The following is a 20,801-nucleotide window of genomic DNA, read 5'->3' as shown; positions in this document are numbered from 1 at the left end:
ATTTCACCATGGTTGTTACATGATTTCCTATCGATGTGTATCACAAAATGAAATTTAAAATGTTTTGTATTTTTTCCACTTTTTCAACATAAGACTACAGTCTAATGTGTTGTGCTATTTTCCACAGAAACACAACATTCACCATGAATTTATTCAAAAACATTTTTATTTCAACATGGCTGTCACCCAAACATGATTTTTGTAGCCAATTAACTCAGATGATGATTAGGTGGAAAGTTTGAGAATTCATCCAGGACACCGGGGAACCCCCAACTGTTTAATGACCACAGTAAGGGAGGATCTCGGTGTAACGTCTCGTCTGAAAAACAACATCTCCTACAGCACAGTGCCCCCTGCTGGCCCACCAACACCACTTCCAGCAGCAACGTAGTCCTCCCAGGTGGTCTCCCATCCATGTGCTGGCCAAGCCCACACTTCCTTAGCTTCAGTCACACAGCAGGAGCCGGGTGCATGGTGATACGGCTGCTGGCTGATAAGCGTCTTGCTGTTTTCCAATGATAATCATAAATTTTCCAATCTTCATCATAAATTTCATCAAACATGTTTATTCATTTATTTCATCATGGATTTCATATAAACAAGTTTCCCTGTTCATTAGTATAAAAACATGTATATAAAAAGTTTTTGACAGTTGTCCACTTTTCAAGCATAAGCAAGTGCTTTTTATTTATTTTGTTTTATTTTTATTTGGAAAAGGTAATATCGCAGAGTGTACAAAATCTTTTCGATATTTTTACATAAAACCCCTGAAAGACATTTTTCATCATAAACTTAATCAGGAATATTTTCATTGTTTTATTTCACCTTCGCTGTTACATAAACATTATTTCATATCCATCTGCATCAGAAGATGGCAATTTAAATTTTTTTACATTTTTTCACTTATTGGACATAAGGCTATAGTCTTATGTATTTTGGCATTTTTTACGGAAACACATTTTTCATCATAAATTTCAGAAAAATTTCAATTCATTTAATTCACCTTAGCTGTTACATAAACGTTTCCTATCCATATGATCAAACAATGCCATTTTTTTTTCACATTTTTTCACTTATTGGACATAAGGCTATAGTCTTATGTATTTTGGCATTTTTTACGGACACACATTTTTCATCAAGAACTTAATCAGAAACATTTTCATTCATTTATTTCACCTTAGCTGTTACATAAACAATATTCCCTATCAATCTGCATCATAAGATGGCATTTAAATTTTTTTGGAGATTTTTCCACTTACTGGACATAAGGCTATAGTCTTATGTATTTTGGCATTTTATATTGAAATACATTTTACACCATACATTTCATGAAAAACATTTTCATTCATTTATTTCACCTTAGCTGTTACATAAACAATATTCCCTATCAATCTGCATCATAAGATGGCATTTAAATTTTTTTGGAGATTTTTTCGAGGCTATAGTCTTATGTATTTTGGCATTTTTTATTGAAATACATTATTCACCATAGATTTCATGAAAAACGTTTTCATTGATTTAATTCACCTTCGCTGTTACATAAACATGATTTCCTATCCATCTGCATCATAAGATGGCATTTAAAAATTTTTCACATTTTTCTACTTATTGGAAATAAGGCTATAGTCTTATGTATTTTGGCATTTTTTATTGAAATACATTATTCACCATAGATTTCATGAAAAACATTTTAATTTATTTAATTCACATTAGCTGTTACATAAACGTTTCCCTATCCATTAATATACAAACAATGCCATTTGAATTTTTTTTCACATTTTTCCACTTATTGGACATAAGGCTATAGTCTTATGTATTTTGGTATTTTTTACTGAAACACATTTTTCATTATGAACTTAATCAGAAACATTTTCATTCATTTATTTCACCTTAGCTGTTACATAAACAATATTCCTATCCATCTGCATCATAAGATGGCATTTAAATTTTTTTGGAGATTTTTCCACTTACTGGACATAAGGCTATAGTCTTATGTATTTTGGCATTTTTATGAAATACATTATCACCATAGATTTCATGAAAAACATTTTCATTGATTTAATTCACCTTTGCTGTTACATAAACATGATTTCCTATCCATCTGCATCATAAGATGGCATTTTAAAATTTTTACATTTTTCCACTTATTGGACATAAGGCTATAGTCTTATGTATTTTGGCATTTTATATTGAAATACATTTTACACCATAAATTTCATGAAAAACATTTTCATTCATTTAATTCACCTTAGCTGTTACATGAACAATATTCCCTATCAATCTGCATCATAAGATGGCATTTAAATTTTTTTGGAGATTTTTCCACTTATTGGACATAAGGCTATAGTCTTATGTATTTTGGTATTTTTTACGGAAACACATTTTTCATCATGAACTTAATCAGAAACATTTTCATTCATTTATTTCACCTTAGCTGTTACATAAACAATATTCCCTATCAATCTGCATCATAAGATGGCATTTAAATTTTTTTGGAGATTTTTCCACTTACTGGACATAAGGCTATAGTCTTATGTATTTTGGCATTTTTTATTGAAATACATTATTCACCATAGATTTCATGAAAAACATTTTCATTGATTTAATTCACCTTCGCTGTTACATAAACATGATTTCCTATCCATCTGCATCATAAGATGGCATTTAAATTTTTTTGGAGATTTTTCCACTTACTGGACATAAGGCTATAGTCTTATGTATTTTGGCATTTTTTATTGAAATACATTATTCACCATAGATTTCATGAAAAACATTTTCATTGATTTAATTCACCTTTGCTGTTACATAAACATGAATTCCTATCCATCTGCATCAGAAGATGGCAATTTAAAATCTTGTTCCAGAGCAAGGGTAGGGCTCACTCCTGGTGCTTGTTCCCATTGAAATGGAGACACTTCTATAACCTGAGGTAAAAATTAATAACTGCTCTATGATTATATCTTCATTCAGAAGAATTAACTTCATCCACAAGTAGGCTAGACATGTAGGCCAAAGCGCAAGTATTTATTTGCATTTGAACTGTCCAGTTGTCTGTTGGTAAATAAATAAAGAACTGCGAGGTATTAACTGGAGAGTTTGGGAATTTATTTCAAAACGCTAACATAAATCAAAGCTTCGTGTAGCGTACATTTAAATGTTCATTCTTTCCCAGCCAATACTAGCCATCCGTTTCTAATTAAGGTTCTTTTTGAATTAGCTTTCAGGAAGGTCATTTGATAGTAAAATAGACATAATGAGCGCCAGTGCCTTCTATCAAATGAATCATGCAATTGGAATCTTTAATTCCAGTTGTTTTACTTAGAACAAGCGTACAGGAATATTAAACTTGTTTAAATTTGCAAAAATAATAATAATGTATTCCAACGTCACGTGTGAGGGGACTCTATGGTACACGGAAGTGAGGAAGTAGTTGCTTAGCAACTAACAGGAAGTACGTATCATGGTGACGTCTCTTGTATAAATGCAGTCGGAGTGGCAGGCTCTTGCATTTGGGAAGAGGAGGAACAGGGTTGCTTGTTCTGATTTGGGAAGGTTCGCACTACAACGAAAATAAAAAACTATAACGAATTATGGGTTACACAAGACGACTCGATTTGAGCTGTTTGTTCGGAAAGCTGGTGATATTCGGGCGGACAATGTGGAGTCCTACGTAGGTTAGAGGCGGATAATTTGTGCAGACAAGCTACCTAAACGGTACGAGGTAAGCGCTGTGTTCGTCTTCCCTTTTATTAGCTATCGACGCGCTGATTACAGATGGGCGAAACAAACTTTCAGCTACGTTTCATGATCAAACTAACAAATTAATTTCGCACTTACTATCCTGCAGGGTGTTTCAAACATTCGAAGCTGCAGCAGCAGCGGAGCGCACGTGCCCTCCGTCCACGCCACGTGCTTAAGGAGCGGAAGGCCGCGTCTGGGCACAGAGGTAACGTAACGATGTACTTGCTTGACCTCCACTTATTGCTACGAAACGTTACGAATGATGTTATTAACGCGTTAGACTTCTGAATGAAATAATGAAGTCAACTTTTGTTACTGACAAGAACGGCTCCGTGGCTACTTGGCGCGTGCATCTGCATTGCACATTTAAGCAGCAACGTTAACCTCCCCTGTTTGTTTCAGGCTGCCTTTGAACAGAGGTCGAAGAAATCCAGATGCGGCTGGCGCAAGTGCTACCTGGGAGAAGACTGATTGTATAATTTCTTAAGCTTTCTATGAATATAAAATAAAATAAAAATGGTTTAGTCTCCAGTCTTGGTGTGGTCGTTCTTTGAGCACCTGCGACTTGCCCGTCTGCACTGTCTTTGAACCTGTGGAGCCTTACTTGTGGTTTCACAGGCCAAGCTACAGTGCGAGAGAAACGCTTGTTATAACTGGGGCTTCTTTGGCGTCTACCAAGCTGCTCTTTTAAAAGCAAGTTACATCTGAACAATTTGTTTTTTGTAGTAGAACGGTCACCCGCTCTGCCAGTCTTTTCTCCCTTGTAACCTGGTCAACTTGCCGTCTGGGTTGGTGACGTGCTGTGTTTCACAAAACAGGATTACGGAGTTAGCCGAATAACCACAGCGAGTGGAACCCTCCCAGATCTGGACTCTGTACTCCACTCAATTACCCAGCTAACTCAAATCCTGCTTTATGAAACGCCTTCCCTGGTCTTTAACAAAGCATACTTTGGTTGGGAAAATGCTGGATTAAACATCCCTTGTAACTGCTGCTAGAAAGCTTTTTTTTCCCCCCCCTTCTCCCTTTTTTTGTATCCAAGTCAATTTATACATTTTGCTGTTGATTCAATGCATGTGATTGCTAAGCAGTAAAAAAAAAAAAAAACCCATAGCCAAAAATATGACCTTTCAAAGTGGTATGGCTGCCATGGCAACCCTTGAACCCTGGCATGTTTCCCAAGATGGATGTGTGTGTGTGTATATATATCTCTCAATCAAAAGTGACATTAGAATGTGTACATTTTTAATCGGATGCAGGCCCCTGGAGTCAAACCCACAATGTTTGTGTGTTTTGCACAACTGTGCCACAGGACCACAGACAATGTCTAATGATTCAGATGGGGAACAATAGTCATAAGGGGAGAACGTGATTTATTCAAACCGCAAAACCTTTATTCCTCATAAGTCGACCTTCATACAATATTCCCTATACTGCTGAACATAGTGCATTTTGTCGTCCTGACTGCTTGTAGTTATTGCACACAAAAGAGGGGTATTACGTTGACACGACACAGGTTTCGCACCATTTTATCACTTACAAATGATAGAGTATTAAAAGGCTTCCTCTGCATCATAACTTCGAAAACAATTTTTAAAATCTCAACAAGGCTTGTATGGTGAACAGATAAATCAACAATATGGCAATAATTGTGTGTGTGTGTGTGTATATATATATATGAATTAATACAATTCCAGTAAAATGAAGGCATTACCACAGGAAAGTGAACAGGGTCTGTGAGCTTCCACACAGGCCTGTGTGTACAGTCACACCATCAGATGGGCCTCTAAATGAATCCACTGATGATTCACTTAAAGCAGAGCCGCCCAGTCCTGTTCCTGGAGATCTACCGCCCCCTGCAGGTTTCAACTCTCCTTAATTTGGAACGCTTAATTATCAGCTCAATGAAATCTCCAGCGGTTGAATGAGGTGCACTTTTGTTAGGGTTGGAATCCAAACCTACAGGGCATATTCCCAGGAACAGGATTGAGCAGCCTTGATTCAAAGCTTCACATATGCCTGCCTGTACTGTAGTTTGAGATCCTGCCCATAATTACGGTTATACACTACAAGTCCCATCAGCCTTTTCTTCATTAATATTGCAGTGCTGGAGCACACTCCATGTGCAGGACATTGCAGCAGGCCTATCCCGTAAAATAAGTCTGAGGCTTGATGCATGCCCTCCCTTTAATCATTTCCACAGGCTTGCTGTGAAAGTGGCTTTTTAATTTTATTATTATTATGAATTATTATTTTATAGAAAGAAACAGGTGCTTGTATGAAAAACATGACTTCTTAAATGAGGAAGAGTATTCTCACAAGTGACCAGGGGAGAATCTTGACTGTCCATTGAAGAACACAGATGATGATACTGTGGCAAAAACTAATTTAAATAAACCTAGAACAATCCAAAAAGTTAGATTAACGTTGTATTCTTGTTTTTTTTTCTCCATTCTTTCTTTCTTCAAACTCGTTCAAAAAGGCAGAGATTTATTTAAAGTGAGAGCCACTTTTTAAAAATTAATGTATGTGTGGAATCCCAGTCGTTTTCGAGGGGAGGAGCTAGTGTTTGTTTTAAAGGCACAGGTGCCAATAGCACATCGCTGTTTCTTTGATTATTATTATTTTTTTTTGCCATTACAAAAGAAATACATTTTACACAAGAAACGTATCATACTCTAAACAACCTGTAAACAAGAAGGACAACAACAGTGCATACATGTGAATTTAACTTGGCAAAATAAATAATTTCACCCAGTATCTCCAGTATAAAACACAGATACCTTATATGTCAGTTTGCCAGAGCCGTTCGCTAGTGTCTTTACACTCTGTTTCCATGCAGAATAATCACTGTTCGATGCTCTGAGTGACAGGAATGACTTGGCGTAGTTAAAAAAAAAAAAAAAAACTAAAAACATCACAAAAGCATGTATTGCCATTACTGTGTGTCTCCTGGCAGAGGCTGCTGCATAGTATGGCTAACATCTCATGGTTATGGCTCTTCCAAAGACCCGGGCCGCTGAAATATTTATTATGTACTTATTCCATATGAAACATTAATATACTGTTGAGGGGGTGAGGGTTCTCCTGAAGATGAGGTTTTACTTCAGACGCTCAGTCTCTGAGCAAGCCTTGGCTATCAGCCCAACAAGCGAGGCTAGACTTAAATTAACTACAGTGTGGGACAGCTGTAGCCACTCCCGACTGTCACTTCACTTCTATATAAACCGTTTTACAAAAAAAAAAAACCATCTCAAATCGATAATACCCCCGTCACTCCCCCCCCCCCCCATGTAATCCATACTGCTGATTAATGCTTTCTTTCAGAGAAATCAAACATTTTTAACTGACAAAGAATATTTCGTACATTCATCTTTTTTTTTTTTTTTTTAAAAAGGCCCCATATACATAATTTCACCATACAAAGCTTGTACGATCCACACACAGGATTTCTGCCTCTAGTTTACTTAGTGTACAGTGCGTCCTCATTTAAGGTGGAAACTGAACACAGTCCTCAAAGCATCACTGCACACACCCCTGGTTATGGCTCCTTAGTGAATGGGTTTTCAGGGTTGGGGGAGGACAAAGCTTTTTTTGGGGGGGGATGGGGGTAGTGATGGGTGACACAGGCAGCACATTGTATGGGGGTGGGGGGGCGCGGGCAGTGACAGGCAGGTCTGCTTCTTAAAGCAAATGTGCATTAGTCGCTAAAACAAGACGTCTTTCTCTCTCTCTCTCACACACACACAACACAATGCATGTAGACAGGGCGCAAGAAAGTTCGAAGTTCTGGCACCTCCCTTTGCAGTGCGTTTCAGAGCGTGAGGTTGTGGGTTGCCCACTGTTCGTGCAGTACCGCTGTGGACAGGCAGAGGGCGCTGCCCAGCATCACGGACGGCACATACTTTCACAGCAGTGATTTTCGTCCCGAGGCGTTCAGTGCAGCTCAAACAGCAGCACTGAAAACCAGCCCCTTGGAAGCGAAAGTCAAAACTCCCGAATCCCAGTTCACCCAGAACCAGAACCAGAACTCGGCAGCCCACGTCCTGCCCTCTCTCTTCTCCAGGTTTTCACCTGTGTGCGTTCTCTCTCTCTCCCGCTGCGCGCAGAAGGTCGGGCGGCAGGGCAATACGTCAGCGGGTAGTTCCACAGCCGCCATCTCTCCCCCTTCCGCGGTAGAGCTGAGCTTTCGTTTTGTTCCCCTTCATTAACGAAAACGACAGGACACGCCTTCTTCCACAGTCCGTTTGTCACACGTAAAAATAGGCTACGGAAGAGCAGCAAATGGCTTCATTTCTTCTTATGAACTTCATGGCGGGCGGGGGGGGTAGGGGTACCCTCAGCCTTGTACCCCCGCGGAGAACTGAACACAAAAAAGGGGGTGGGGGGGGAGCGCAAAAGACTCCTGGCCCCAGCAGACCACGTGTGTGGGAGGAATGTGGCACGGTTTTGGTTGTTTGCTGGTTGGTCCGACCTTTGACCCCCAACCGGCTCCCCTCACATCGGTTCTCCCTCCTTTAATACTGTAAACTGCAGGCCTTTCACATTTTCACCGGGGGCCACGCCCTCGGCGTCCGCCGGGCACGGGTCCTTCGCCGTGGCGACGGCGGCTGTCATGGCGGCGGCGTTGGAGCGCGTGTCCGTGGCGGAGTGCATTATGGGCAGCCAAACGTCGTCCATGTTTGGCATGACGAATACTTTCTGTGGGGGGGGGGCGTGGGAGAGAGAGCAGCAGACGGTCACCATGACAGCACAGCAGCTTGCATGGGCAGCACAGCGAAGGACGCAGTTCACCTGCGGCAAGCGTGCTTTACCTGGGTCAAACACGTATTCGTTTCGGATTCAAATACTGTTCTGTGCTCTATTGCTCTTGCCTGGTGTCATTGAGCTTGCCAACATGACCAGAAGCCAGGGTGTTTGCACTTTCTGAGAGTATTTCTCAGAAATAGCTCTGAGGGGCGACATAGCTCAGGAGGTAAGACCGATTGTCTGGCAGTCGGAGGGTTGCCGGTTCAAGCCCCGCCCTGGGCGTGTCGAAGTGTCCTTGAGCAAGACACCTAACCCCTAACCCCTAACTGCTCTGGCGAACGAGAGGCATCAATTGTAAAGCGCTTTGGATAAAATCGCTATATAAACGCAGTCCATTTACCATTTACCATATTTCATTGGTTCCAATACACCAGACAAGATCAGTAAAGCGTAGAAAAGTATTTGAATCCAAAACGAATGCGTATTTGACCCAGGCCTGCCACAGACATAACAATAAACACAATAAGGCGTATGATACGGCTGTAGTGGTGCGAGCAAGTCCACCATCAAGCAACCGAGCCCTGTGTGCAGCACACACCTTTAAGGAAATACGAGTACATTACTATTACACACATGTTTTGGCCACCCTGGTCTGATCTGATCTGATCTGATCAAGTCCACCTGGCCAGGTAAAGGGTTTTAATCGTGATAAACTAACTGCACATTACTCTTGAGCTAGTGCTAAACCTTTCAGTTAAGCTCCAATGATAATGTAATAAAGTAACATAACATTTTTAGCCCAAAATTAGTTTCCGTTAATCTCGATCCAGAGTGTTTTTTTTCCCCTTTTTATGCCCCTCTAGGACAAAAAATAAATACATAACACTGAGGGGCATCTGCATGTTCTGGCTGAAGTTCCAGCCCGTCCCACAGTGGGTCTGTGTGCACTGATAAAGACCTCCGGCTTCCCCGTCACTGTACCCGAAACTCCTGGTCCAGCTTCTTCTCGATCCAGTCGGTCACGTGCGCCAGCGTCACCTCCCTCTCCCCCAGTTTGGGGCGGGCCTTCAGCTCCAGGTGGGGGGGGCTCCTGAAGCCGTACCTGTAAATCAGACGGGGTGTCAAACCGATGTCGTCGTCCCAGATCCACCAGGTCTACGGCACCCACAGCTCTACCAGCTCGGACGCGACGGCCTCCTGTAGAACTTCTGCATTTTCTGCACAGATTAGGTACCCCTGTACCAGGCCCACGCAGACCCATTATGAGAGTAATTAAGAATAAAGGGCTGTGCGCCCCTCCTCCAAATCTGTGTGATGACGACGATCCAGTTCCACCAGTCGCAATTTCTACTTATGACCAACAGAGGGCAGCATAGCAAAGTTTGCAGTTCACCCTGATCTGAAGAGTGAAATTTAAGGAAGAAAAAACAAATATATATATAGTAATACAAAATAAGAGTTGGAATCAATTTAAAAGTATTTATAAAGAGAAAAGGGGTACGGTGGACCCTCTACTATCCGACACCCTCAGGGTGATCAGTGGAGCTGGAAAGTAGAAAAGTCCGGATAGTAGAAAATGCCCCTGAGAGAGATACTCTGTTTTAATGGGCCCAGCCTCGGGCTGGAACGTACCAAATCCTGTCCGTCGGGGGTGGGGGGATGTTGACCGCCAGCGTCCCGCGGCACTCCTGCACCTCCACGGTCAGCAGCAGCGGGGTGTTGGACACCTCCTCCATCTTCTTCTTGATGAACTCCGTCTCCGTGGCCTTCTGGAAGTACTTGGACTTGGCGATCTTGTCCACGAAGCGCATGATCTTGCTGGGCCTGTGGCCCCCAGCGTAGCTGAGAGAGAGAGGGGGCGAGTCAGCACCCGGCAAGGACGACCGCTAAGGCCGCTACGAACCAAAACACAGCCGAGGACATAATACCGTGCGCCAAAGTCATTATTTCCTCATCGTTTTTGTGTCCGGTTCTGCTCAAGGCTTCTTCCTGCTATCAGTCAGGGAGTTTCTCCTTGCCACTGTTGCCCTAGGCTTACTCTTTGGGGGCCGGTTCTCTGTGAAGCTGCTTTGTGACAAAGCTGCTTCGTTAAAAGCGCTACACAAATAAAAATTGATTGACTTGATTGATTTTTGTGGCAATGGTAGTAACCTTCAGACCTGTGGCACACCTGCAGCTGAGCACGACACTTATTAAGACAGTGACTCACTTATTCATTTGACGAGGGAGATATTATGTGCATAGTCCACGACATGGATGGACCCAGCCCGGACTTACTGGCCACAAAAAGGGTCCCCCCCACCCCCCCACCCCCCCTTTTCCTTACTGGGCAGTCTCTGGCTCCAGTTTGAACAACATGGCGGCGCTCGCGAACTGCACTTTGGCAGTTTCAAAGCGCTTTTTCGCCAAGCCCGTGTAAAAGTCAACAGTGATGTCACAGTCACTTCGTCCACGTTTTTATCTGCAGTCTATGGTCTCACCCTTCCGCCCCAAGCAATGAGCTCTTCTCCGTGGGAACCTCAGGCGGCTCCTCTTCGTCGGACGACCCCGCGCTGGAGGACTCTTCGTCGCTGTCGGCCAGGCAGTACACTCGCGGTCTGGACCTGAAACGCAGGTACAGGGGAGTCAACCAATGAAACGCCTTCGCTGCTCCGTCATGACAGACACACCTGAAATCAAAAACTCACTGCTCCGTCACGATAGACACATCTGAAATCAAACTTACTGCTCTGTCACGACAGACACACCTGAAATCAAACTTACTGCTCTGTCACGATAGACACACCTGAAATCAAAAACTCACTGCTCCGTCACGACAGACACACCTGAAATCAAACTTACTGCTCTGTCACGATAGACACACCTGAAATCAAACGTACTGCTCTGTCACGATAGACACACCTGAAATCAAACTCACTGCTCTACGATACACCCTGACTTCAGACACACCTGAAATCAAACTCACTGCTCCGTCACGACAGACACACCTGAAATCAAACTTACTGCTCCGTCACGATAGACACACCTGAAATCAAACGCATTCACCATGCTGTCACGATAAAAAATATCTAAAATAAGAAACACTTCACACTCTGTTAAGAAAAAATATGGAACGTGCTCTCTGTTCTGAAACAACAAAAACAATGAATGAATCTAATTATTCACAGGAATGATTAGATTAATTCAGTGCATCGTATCCAACGGAGCTAGTTCCAGTGTTGTGTCCACTGTGGTCATAGAACACCAGAGTCAATAGGAATTCATTTAAGTTAATCTTAACATTGAGAATCCAAAACTTTATTGACACTGCCTCTATGGTCACATTGTCAACACATGATGTTGCTAGGGCTGAATACACACCAAAAAAAAAAAGGAAAAGGAAAAATAAACAAGAAAATAAAATTGAGAACTGCACACAAGACTCACCAGAAACAGGAAATTTCATCCACAGAAGAAAGCGTCCAAACAGAGAGCGGACAAGAGAGAAGGGTACAGTAAGACCTGTTAGCGGTTAGCAGGTCGCTGGTGACCAAGGGTGCCCTGGTACATGGATAATAACCTCTCTTAAATAAACTTTATATTTTCAATTATCGTTTTGAATTGACATTTCGAAGGTATGCAGCTAAAACATTAGGAAGGTGTGGCATCTGTATTTAAAAGGTTAAAATACAAAAAAATACTTAAGAACAGAAGATATAGCATATTGCTGTATTTTTTGCATTTTGATGAGAAGTCGAAATTTCATTCGAATAAAACTACTTACATCTACCTAATCAATTATAATGTGAGGGACTGAGAGCCAGTTACTGAGCTCTTTGAGTCCTCTGTCTTTTTCCTTCCATTTTTCTCGACAGGAAAGACAAAAAAAAAGGGCTTGGGGGAACCGTTCTTCAGAAGAAGCCAGAAAATTACAGAGCAGAAAAAGAGAAAAAAGGGAACAAAGAAACTCTGTCTCCCAACTACAGCACTTCTACAAACGACTTCATTTCTTAACAACTGCAGTTCTGAATGTCAGAGGACAATTCATTTCCATTCTTTGAAATTAAAAATGCGCCCAAAGGTTTTGGGAGTGCCAGCTCTGGTAGAGGTTCGGGTGGGGGGGTGGGGGGGGGGGGGGGGGCTGCTGTGGCAGGTGCTCACTGTGGCAGAAGTTTGGGGGGTGCAGCCAATGGGGCGGTGGCAGTGCTCTTACCCGTCTTTGCCCGGCTCGCCGAATCGAAGCCCCTCCCCCTCCTTCCCGAGCCTCGCCAGGTTCATCTTGGTCTGAAGGGTCATCAGAAAGGATCCGGTGTAGGAGATCTCCAGATCAAACCACAGGCCTGCGTGGAGAAACACACACACACACACACGTACATGTAAACACGCACATACACACAAGCACACACACACACACACACACATATACACACACCAGACCTGGGTCAAATACCAGTACTATACTAATATCATGTATCTGAAAATTACATTTTCAACTATTTACAAATAAACTGGCCCAACTGCTTTTTTTTAATATGAAGCATGTGAAAACACTTTGTATTTCAAGTACCAGCTCTCACATGCTTCAAATACCTCATTTAAATACTGCTTAACAGAAACACATTTTAAACATCTGAAGTATTTTCCAATACTGAATCCTTTTCAAACTATTTCAGATTCAATTTAAATCACTGTCATGTAAAGCACCCAAGAGTTTAGCAGTTTTTTGAAAAATGAAATTGGCTTCATTTTCTCTACTTTCAAAAATAAGGGGGAAAAAAGAGAAAATAAGTTAAGCTATGTTCTGACCATTTTAAGAACACAGCAGCATTGCATGCGAGCTGTTGGAATGACCCATGTTGGACACACACAGTCACACGTGCTGAGAACCAAAAAATTCTCACACCTCTCCATCTGTGAGGGTGTGATATCCCTGCTGGTTTAAACCAGCCTAAACTGCTCACGCTGGTTTAAGCTGTGCTTCCGACACTTTCAGCTGGGTTAACCAGCTCTTCACCGGCTGAGCAGCCTATATAGTCAGCTAGTCCACCAGTCTGACCACCAGTTTACACTACCAGCTGAACAGATGGAAATTAGCGATCTAGCTAAATCTGGCGCATTTACATCACATAATAGTGATGTTGACCAATGTGTATTGTCCCTGTCAAATAAATGAAAATACATAAAATAAAATAAACTTTTTTTGTCCAGCTAGAGACCAGCTTTGACCAGCCACTGACCAGCTAGAAGTGTCAAAAACACAGCTTAGACCACCGTAAGCCAGCCTAGAATCCCAGCTGGTCTTCAAAAACACAGCTTAGACCACCGTAAGCCAGCCTAGAATCCCAGCTGGTCTTGGCTGTAGTTTTGTCAGCAGGGGCGTCTCCGGTACGTCCATTTTGGTCCCGCTGGCCACTGACAGCACAGCAGTAAGCCTTCACTCCCTCCGAGGGACACGCCTTCTGAGGCACAGCGGGGAAGGGGGGGGGGGCGAGTGGGGGGGGGGCGAGTGGGGTGTAGGCGGTGATGACTGGAGCACTGCTCCCTTACATGCAGGACAGGGCCACACGAAGGCCTTTGCAAACGAGCCCGTTAATTAACCGCTCAGAGTTAATTACTGTGTGAGACTGTGAGTGGGAGCAGGAGGCTGTGGGGGGGTGGGGGTGGGGGGGTTGGCCTGAGCATTAATACCAGCCTTCGTAATTCAGAATTTGCCGTTCTGCACTTAAGATTTTTCTTTTCTCAACGTTAAAAAATTTCCCTCTTGGACAATAATGATGCAGTCGTTTACTACGAACCCTTACGTTATATAATTGAATTAACGGGGCGGTTGATAAATGGACTTGCAAGGTCTCTGTCGATAGACGTCACGGGTGAAGCATGGCCAAGGCTCACTAGTTCTCCGGTCTTCCTTTAGCCGAAACATCTGAATAATGTGTGAAACATTCAAAGCATTCACAGCCTCGGATGCCCCCTGCAATGCCAATCTAATGAATAGCTGAGATTTCTCTCTTCATTTTAAACCCACGGGTTTTATTGACTCAGGCGGCTAATTCAGCCGTCTCCTTTTTGGGGCGTAGCGCCATCCTGTGTCTCGCTCTGTCCCTTCCCAGAGACCTCTGCCCACTTCCTGTTCCTCTCTGTCTTTACCTCACCTGCCCTCCCCCACCCCCCCCCCCCTCCTCTTCCTCTTTCCCATCCATCGTTCGTTTGAAGTTCTCATTTGCGGCTTGCTCTCCCCCTCTCTCCCGAGAGAGCGAGATCTCAGGGCCCTTTGAAGAGAGGGGGCGCAACTGAACGAACGCTCGTTTGAAGTTGGCAGGCGGCTACGTCGCATTAGCATCAGCGCCTTCGCCCGTTGCCACGGAGATAATAGCAACTGTGACAATAGAGGGGCCCGTCTGCTAACTGAAGAAGAAGAAAAAAAAAAAACATAAACCTTCTGTCCAAAAAAAAAAAAAAAAAAGTGTGATTGAATCCATCTCAAAATACACTATTCCTGGGCAGAACAGTCTGTTGAATACTTAGTGTCAAGGATATTAGATCATTTAGCCCCAGGGGTGTCCAATCTTATCCAGAAAGGGCCGGTGTGGGTGTAGGTTGTCGTCTCAGCACAGCACCGATTCAACAAAAGACACTGATGAATAAAATGAGGTGTCTTAGTGCTGGGCTAAAACAAAAAACCTGCACCCACACCAGCCCATTTCAGATGAGAATGGCATAGTCGGTAAAGGCTGAGCACCCCACAGCACTGACAGGGCACAGAACAGCTTTCAACTACAATCACCGTCCAGTCTTAACAGAAATACCTAAATATCTGAATACTTGGTAAATAAAGTACGTCCTTCAGGGCATATAAAAAATAAAAAAAACGATTCATTGTGTAATTGTAAAACCAGTGCCAGCCACCAGGGTGTGCTCCGAGCATACAGCTTTTAGTTATTAGGGCTCGAATGGGCTTAAACATGGCTGTCATGGGATTTTTAAAAATAAAGTATTAGTCATCCACCTTTAAACAGCGCTAGAAAAACATGTTAATTCAGGGGGTTTCCATGTAAACGAGTCAAATAAAGATCCAGTTTCAGTGTTCTGAAGTAACTCTCTCCTCGCAAGCCTGGCAGCTTGTGCCATACAGCCACTACAGCTGATTCAGAATGCTGCTGCCCGACTCGTCTTCAACCTTCCCAGGTTCTGCCACGTCACCCCTCTGTTCAAAGTCCCGACCCTCGCCTGCACTGCAGCCGACAGGACAGCCCCCCGCCTACTCACAGGACACGATTCAGTCCCACACGGCAACTTGACCACTCCGCTCTGCGGCAGCAGGGCGACTTGTACCCCCTGCCATCTGTTTAATGTAGCAAACGTTAGCAGATGTTTGTGACGTCACAAACAAATCCCGGCCAATCCTTGACTATTAAATGGTTAGGGAACTGGGCTTGTAAACCTGTGACGGTTGCAGGTTCGATTCCAAAGCTAGGATACTGCTGTTGTACCCTTGAGCAAGGCACTCAACCTGAACCGCTCCAGCATAGATCCAGCTGTACGAACGGATACTGTGCGTACAAACGCACACAGCTGAGTAAGTCGCTCTGGGTACGAGCATCTGCTAAATGCCCGTAATGTAATGAAAGCAAAGGCCAGCAGACACACCGAATTCCATTACATTACATTTCATTTGGCAGACGCTTTGATCCAAAGCGACCCACAATAAGCGCACGCCGAAGGTCGCCGTAGCGACTGCAGAACACAGGTCAGATAAGGTACAGTTCCCATAAAGTATCAGCTACCCGCAAACCATGAGCATCAGGTTTAGTTCACACACGGTAAGCGTAGAGTAAGTCAGTGAAGTTACAGCAAGTCACAGACTAGAAGTGAGGCATGATTTACTAGAGATATGATATGAAACAGCTTCAACATCAAGATGAAGATACGAGTGCAACATAAAAGTGCGAGATGAAACACCGCAAGGAGCCATATTTTTTTAATGAAAGTATTTGGGACCCCAGTGATGTTTAAAGTACAGTCTGAGGGGGGAGGGGAGTGATGGGCCTTTGATGGAGCAATGAGCTGGCATGCGCGCGTGCAATTAGGAGCCATTAGCCTTGGCTGTCTGTCTGGGGCAGACTGATGGATGACTCGATACTGCAGCTCCACCCCCGAAAAACACCTAACCCCCCCCCCCCCGTCCCACCACACACACACCCCCCACTGAGACCGCAGCAGGAACTAACAAATTAATTAATTAGGAATTAATGAAGCTCCCTCACCAAACCACCCCCCCCCCCAAAGTTTAAAGTTTAAATCAAACTGTGGCCTGTCTGGCACAATGCTAATTTATTCAGTCATTAATTAAGGAGACGAGGGACATACTGGGTTTTAATGAATCCTGCTAGCATAGCATATCATAGTGTGAGTTCTGAGGTTGCTTAACACCTCAGCAGGATTTACATAAAGTATTAGCACTTCATACGCACCGCAGGCGCCATTTTAAAGTCTATTAACAGTTTATTAACGGTTCAAATGGACATAATCTGCCATTTACCGATCTTCATCAATGTCATATTTACGTGTGGCGTATGATGACGACATACAACCTCTGACTATTTATGTTATTTGGCATAAATGTTTATGAGTGTGCAGTACATACGAAAGTGCTGCTATAAGGCGTTATGAGATGCTTATGAAGGCTTCACACTGAGCTAGTTATTACGTAATGCCCTTTAGAGTGTTTCTGTTTGTGTCTGAAGGGGGAAAAACCCAGGCCCTATTTTTCTCTTTTTAACCACTTCTTCAAAATTCTAATTCTTTTTATCGTTCACTTCTTTAAATTTGGAAGTCTTTATATCTTTATATGTCTGTTTCCGCCTGACTCCCTTTCCTTAGCTCAATGTAAATCTCTCTAGTTTCCATTGGCCTACTACCTCCTCTTTGTTACAGGGTATCTTTCCGTCATTGAGCATAGTTCAGTTATCCTCCGAAACAAAATGGAGTCTATATCCACACAGCCCATTAGAGGTAGATCTCAGCTTATTGGCTGATTGCAGTGCATCGTCTGCAGCAGTGAGTGCAGCAGGAATGGTGTGGAGTTATGTGATGTTGAAGCTAACTGAAGCTCCTCTCTCAGGCTCTTACCTTGGTGGTCCACCGAGGGTTTGGACGCCTGCAGGATCTTGGGAACAGCGACGCCCATGTCCAGCTCGGTCAGAGTCAGCTCGTTCATGAAGTACGGCAGCTGTAAAAACACGTGGCACAGTCAACCACCCCCACACAGTGACAACATGGTATGCTCCACACTGAACTACCCCCACACCTTGACAGCATGGTACAGTCCACACTCAACTACCCCCACAAGCTGGCAACATGGTACGCTCCACACTGAACTACCCCCACACCTTGACAGCATGGTACAGTCCACACTCTACTACCCCCACAAGCTGGCAACATGGTACAGTCCACACTCAACAACCCACACACCATGGTAGCATTGCATTCCCCAAAGCTCTGGGTGGCAGTGTAGTAGAATGGGCAGGAAATTTGTAAGGGTTGCAGGTTTGATCCCCAGATAGGACATTGCCATTGTGCCCTTGGGAATATATCCAGCTGTATAAATCTGCCGTGGCCTAAACCCCCACAGAGCAAGCCAGAGGCAACAGCGGCGAGGGAAAACTCCCTGGAGGTGTAGGAAGAAACCTGAGAAGGCAGAAGACTCAGTAGGGAGGGGCCACCCTCCTCTGGCCAGCTCAGGGTGTGGGTTCACAAATATAAGGTTGCAGGATTTGGTTTGACTTTGATTTTGAAATTTAATGCTCTGCACTATCTACCCGGCTGATCGGAGTATTGCGGTAACCTTCACAGGGATACTCTCAGACGCTCACGGACGTTACCGCACTGACGGGCCGGCCTTAAACACTCACCCTGATCTTACTGAGCTTCATCTGGATCTTCTTGGACACCACGTCGGCCCAGTACTTCTCCCCCAGGAAGTCCCAGAAGATCCGACCCAGTAAGGCGTTGACCCAGGCATCCGGCTCCGCCTCTTCCTTGGGGCTGCTAGGCAACTAGAGGAGGAAAACGCAGCAAGTGAGTGGCCCACCGTCTTCCCCTTTAAACACCCACATGACCCGCGCAGCCACAACAGACCCCCACTTTCCCCACTCCGCACCCCTCCCACCTGCTTATATCGAAAATGGAACACTGGGCTACAGGTTCCTCTGGAAGGTTCCGGGATATCCTACAGCTAAGTCTACTGTATGGAGAAGACATCGTCATGACTCCTCCCTAAACCCCAGTATAACCCACCCTGCCCCCCCCCCCCCCCAGAACCCCAGTATAACCAACCCTGCCCCCCCCCCCCCGAACCCCAGTGTAACCCACACCCCCTCCCTCCAAACCCCAGTATAACCAACCCTGCACCCCCCCCCACCCCGCCCCCGCCCCAGAACCCTAGTATAACACACCCTAACCCCCCACCCCACCCCCCCTCCATACCTTCTTGCTGGCCCCCGGGCTGCTCTCAGCGCTGTGCACAGGGCTGCTGGCCGGGGTGGCTGGCTGGCCGGGCACGTACTGGGCCATGTACACGCTGTAGTCCAGCAGCGCCTTCTGCTTGCCGCTGCCGCTGAGCTCGCGGGGGCGGGGCTGCGACGCCAGCAGCTCGTCCAGGCTGCTCCGGCTGCTGCTGCGGCTGTGCGACAGCCCCCCTGATTGGCTGCTGCTGCGGCTGTGGGCGGGAACGAAGGCTGGGGGTGGGGAGGGGAGGGGGTGGGGCCAAAGAAGGGAATGGTCACACATGTGAACACTCGACCCAAAACCCGTGTGTGCACAGAATCACCGCAGAACTCAACAGTGTTCAGATGAGTGCGATGTGCCCTGGCCTAGTCACACTGTCAGTTGTGATGCTGAATAAGCTAAATGTCCAATTAAAGGATAATAAATAAAAATGTCATTCAGTAGTCATTACTAACCAGCACTGAAATTGTGCTTGTTAGATGAGCAGGCCAATGAGTAGTATGCTTGCTGGATGAGCAAGCTAATGGGTAGTGTGCTTGTTGGACAAGCAGGCCAATGGGCAGCTTGCTTGTTGGATGAGCAGGCCAACGGGCAGTGAGTTTGTTGGATGAGCAGGCCAACGGGCAGTGAGTTTGTTGGACGAGCAGGCCAACGGGCAGTGAGTTTGTTGGATGAGCAGGCCAACGGGCAGTGTGTGGACTCACCGCTCCTGCTCCCTGGCAGGCTCTGGGGCTTCCTGGCCTCCGATTTCAGCTTGGACGCCACAGTCATCCTGCGGAACCACTCCTCCTTCTCCCGCCCCGTCCGTCCAAAGAGGAACAGGGTCCCATCACCACCGGGGGCCGAAGCCCGCCCCCGCTCTGGCGTCCCGTAGGGCCTCTTGGGCTCCTCGCTCCCCCCAGACACCTCCTCCATCTCCCCAACCCCCGCCGCCGTTGTCCACTCCTCTTCTGCCCCACCCTTGCTCATCTGGGTCTGGGACATGAAGTCTTCCAGCTTGCCCAGCTCGATGCAGATCGGGTACTTCTTATTCCACACCCGTTTCTTGGCCAGGTTCGAGGGCACCAGGTAGATCTGAAGGAGACAGCGCGACCGACAGCATGCCTCTTATTCACAGGGATTAACTGGCGAGATGCCATCGTCATCACACACCACACTGGGCTCCATGTACGCACTTTAACCCTTTAAGGTGTGAGGTCACAAAGAATGTTCTTAACAAAACATTCTAATGCTGCTGATGTCACAATCACAACTGGTAACTGAAGCAATACTCTAGAACACAGACTACCAAATAATCTACTATACAGGTTACAGCCATTTCAGAGTCTGGGTGGGGGGGGGGGCTCAGAACATCATCATGCAGCACACAGGTAATGTGGCAATATATAATCCATGGCAGCACATAAAGGGAATATACGCAGGCCAGTACATATGTCATTTTCTCCTGTAAACAAGTACAATGGGGACCAAGAGCCGGAGGCCACTACCAAGAAGAACTTATTGTTTTCATTATTTATCAAGGGCTAACAGAATTATCCTACTCTGTTTATATTTCGTATTCAAGACCACATTATGTTTTAGTAACGCAACTCAAAAAATAATAATCCGTGTGATGGTACAATGTAAGACCAATAGCATTAGCAACACCAGAGGGTAGAATGGCAGATCAGATTAATTGAGTTAATAGATGGTTTTAGTTGTTAATAGCCCAGATATTTGGGTACTGAGCTTTAGGAACACGTATTTGTTAGTATTCGAATGGAATAAATGTGATGTGACCTCAAATAGAGAAACGTTTACGTTACGATGGACGAAAACAATGAAAA

At 44.8% G+C, this 20,801-nt stretch overlaps 2 protein-coding genes, 1 long non-coding RNA gene and 1 other non-coding gene across 4 annotated transcripts in view; 3 read left to right on the top strand and 1 right to left on the bottom strand.

Annotated features, from left to right (window-relative positions):
• The window catches only part of scpep1 (serine carboxypeptidase 1), a 397,664-nt gene that overhangs the window by 168,984 nt on the left and 207,879 nt on the right, over positions 1-20,801 (top strand). The window lies entirely within an intron of this gene.
• On the top strand, positions 3,467-7,122 carry LOC135242957 (uncharacterized). The gene is made up of 3 exons (XR_010326512.1): positions 3,467-3,721; positions 3,848-3,946; positions 4,144-7,122. It is a non-coding gene; the product is annotated as an uncharacterized LOC135242957 (long non-coding RNA).
• Positions 4,315-4,447, top strand: LOC135244292 (small nucleolar RNA SNORA50). Its single transcript, XR_010326950.1, has one exon. It is a non-coding gene; the product is annotated as a small nucleolar RNA SNORA50 (small nucleolar RNA).
• The window catches only part of LOC135242955 (testis-expressed protein 2-like), a 40,110-nt gene continuing 24,403 nt past the window's right edge, over positions 5,095-20,801 (bottom strand). The window contains exons 4-12 of the mRNA XM_064314323.1: positions 19,680-20,049; positions 18,955-19,205; positions 18,381-18,524; positions 17,599-17,698; positions 12,683-12,809; positions 10,971-11,093; positions 10,123-10,332; positions 9,472-9,592; positions 5,095-8,442 (exon numbers count right to left, since the gene is read on the bottom strand). Of these exons, the coding sequence (XP_064170393.1) occupies positions 8,239-8,442; positions 9,472-9,592; positions 10,123-10,332; positions 10,971-11,093; positions 12,683-12,809; positions 17,599-17,698; positions 18,381-18,524; positions 18,955-19,205; positions 19,680-20,049 (1,650 nt within the window). The 3' untranslated portion in view covers positions 5,095-8,238. The remainder of the gene's footprint in view (positions 8,443-9,471; positions 9,593-10,122; positions 10,333-10,970; positions 11,094-12,682; positions 12,810-17,598; positions 17,699-18,380; positions 18,525-18,954; positions 19,206-19,679; positions 20,050-20,801) is intronic.

This window comes from Anguilla rostrata, chromosome 17, assembly GCF_018555375.3.
Source record: "Anguilla rostrata isolate EN2019 chromosome 17, ASM1855537v3, whole genome shotgun sequence".
NCBI lineage: Eukaryota > Metazoa > Chordata > Actinopteri > Anguilliformes > Anguillidae > Anguilla > Anguilla rostrata.
The sequence above is the reverse complement of the archived record's forward strand: the minus strand, read 5'-3'. Positions and strand labels throughout refer to the sequence as shown.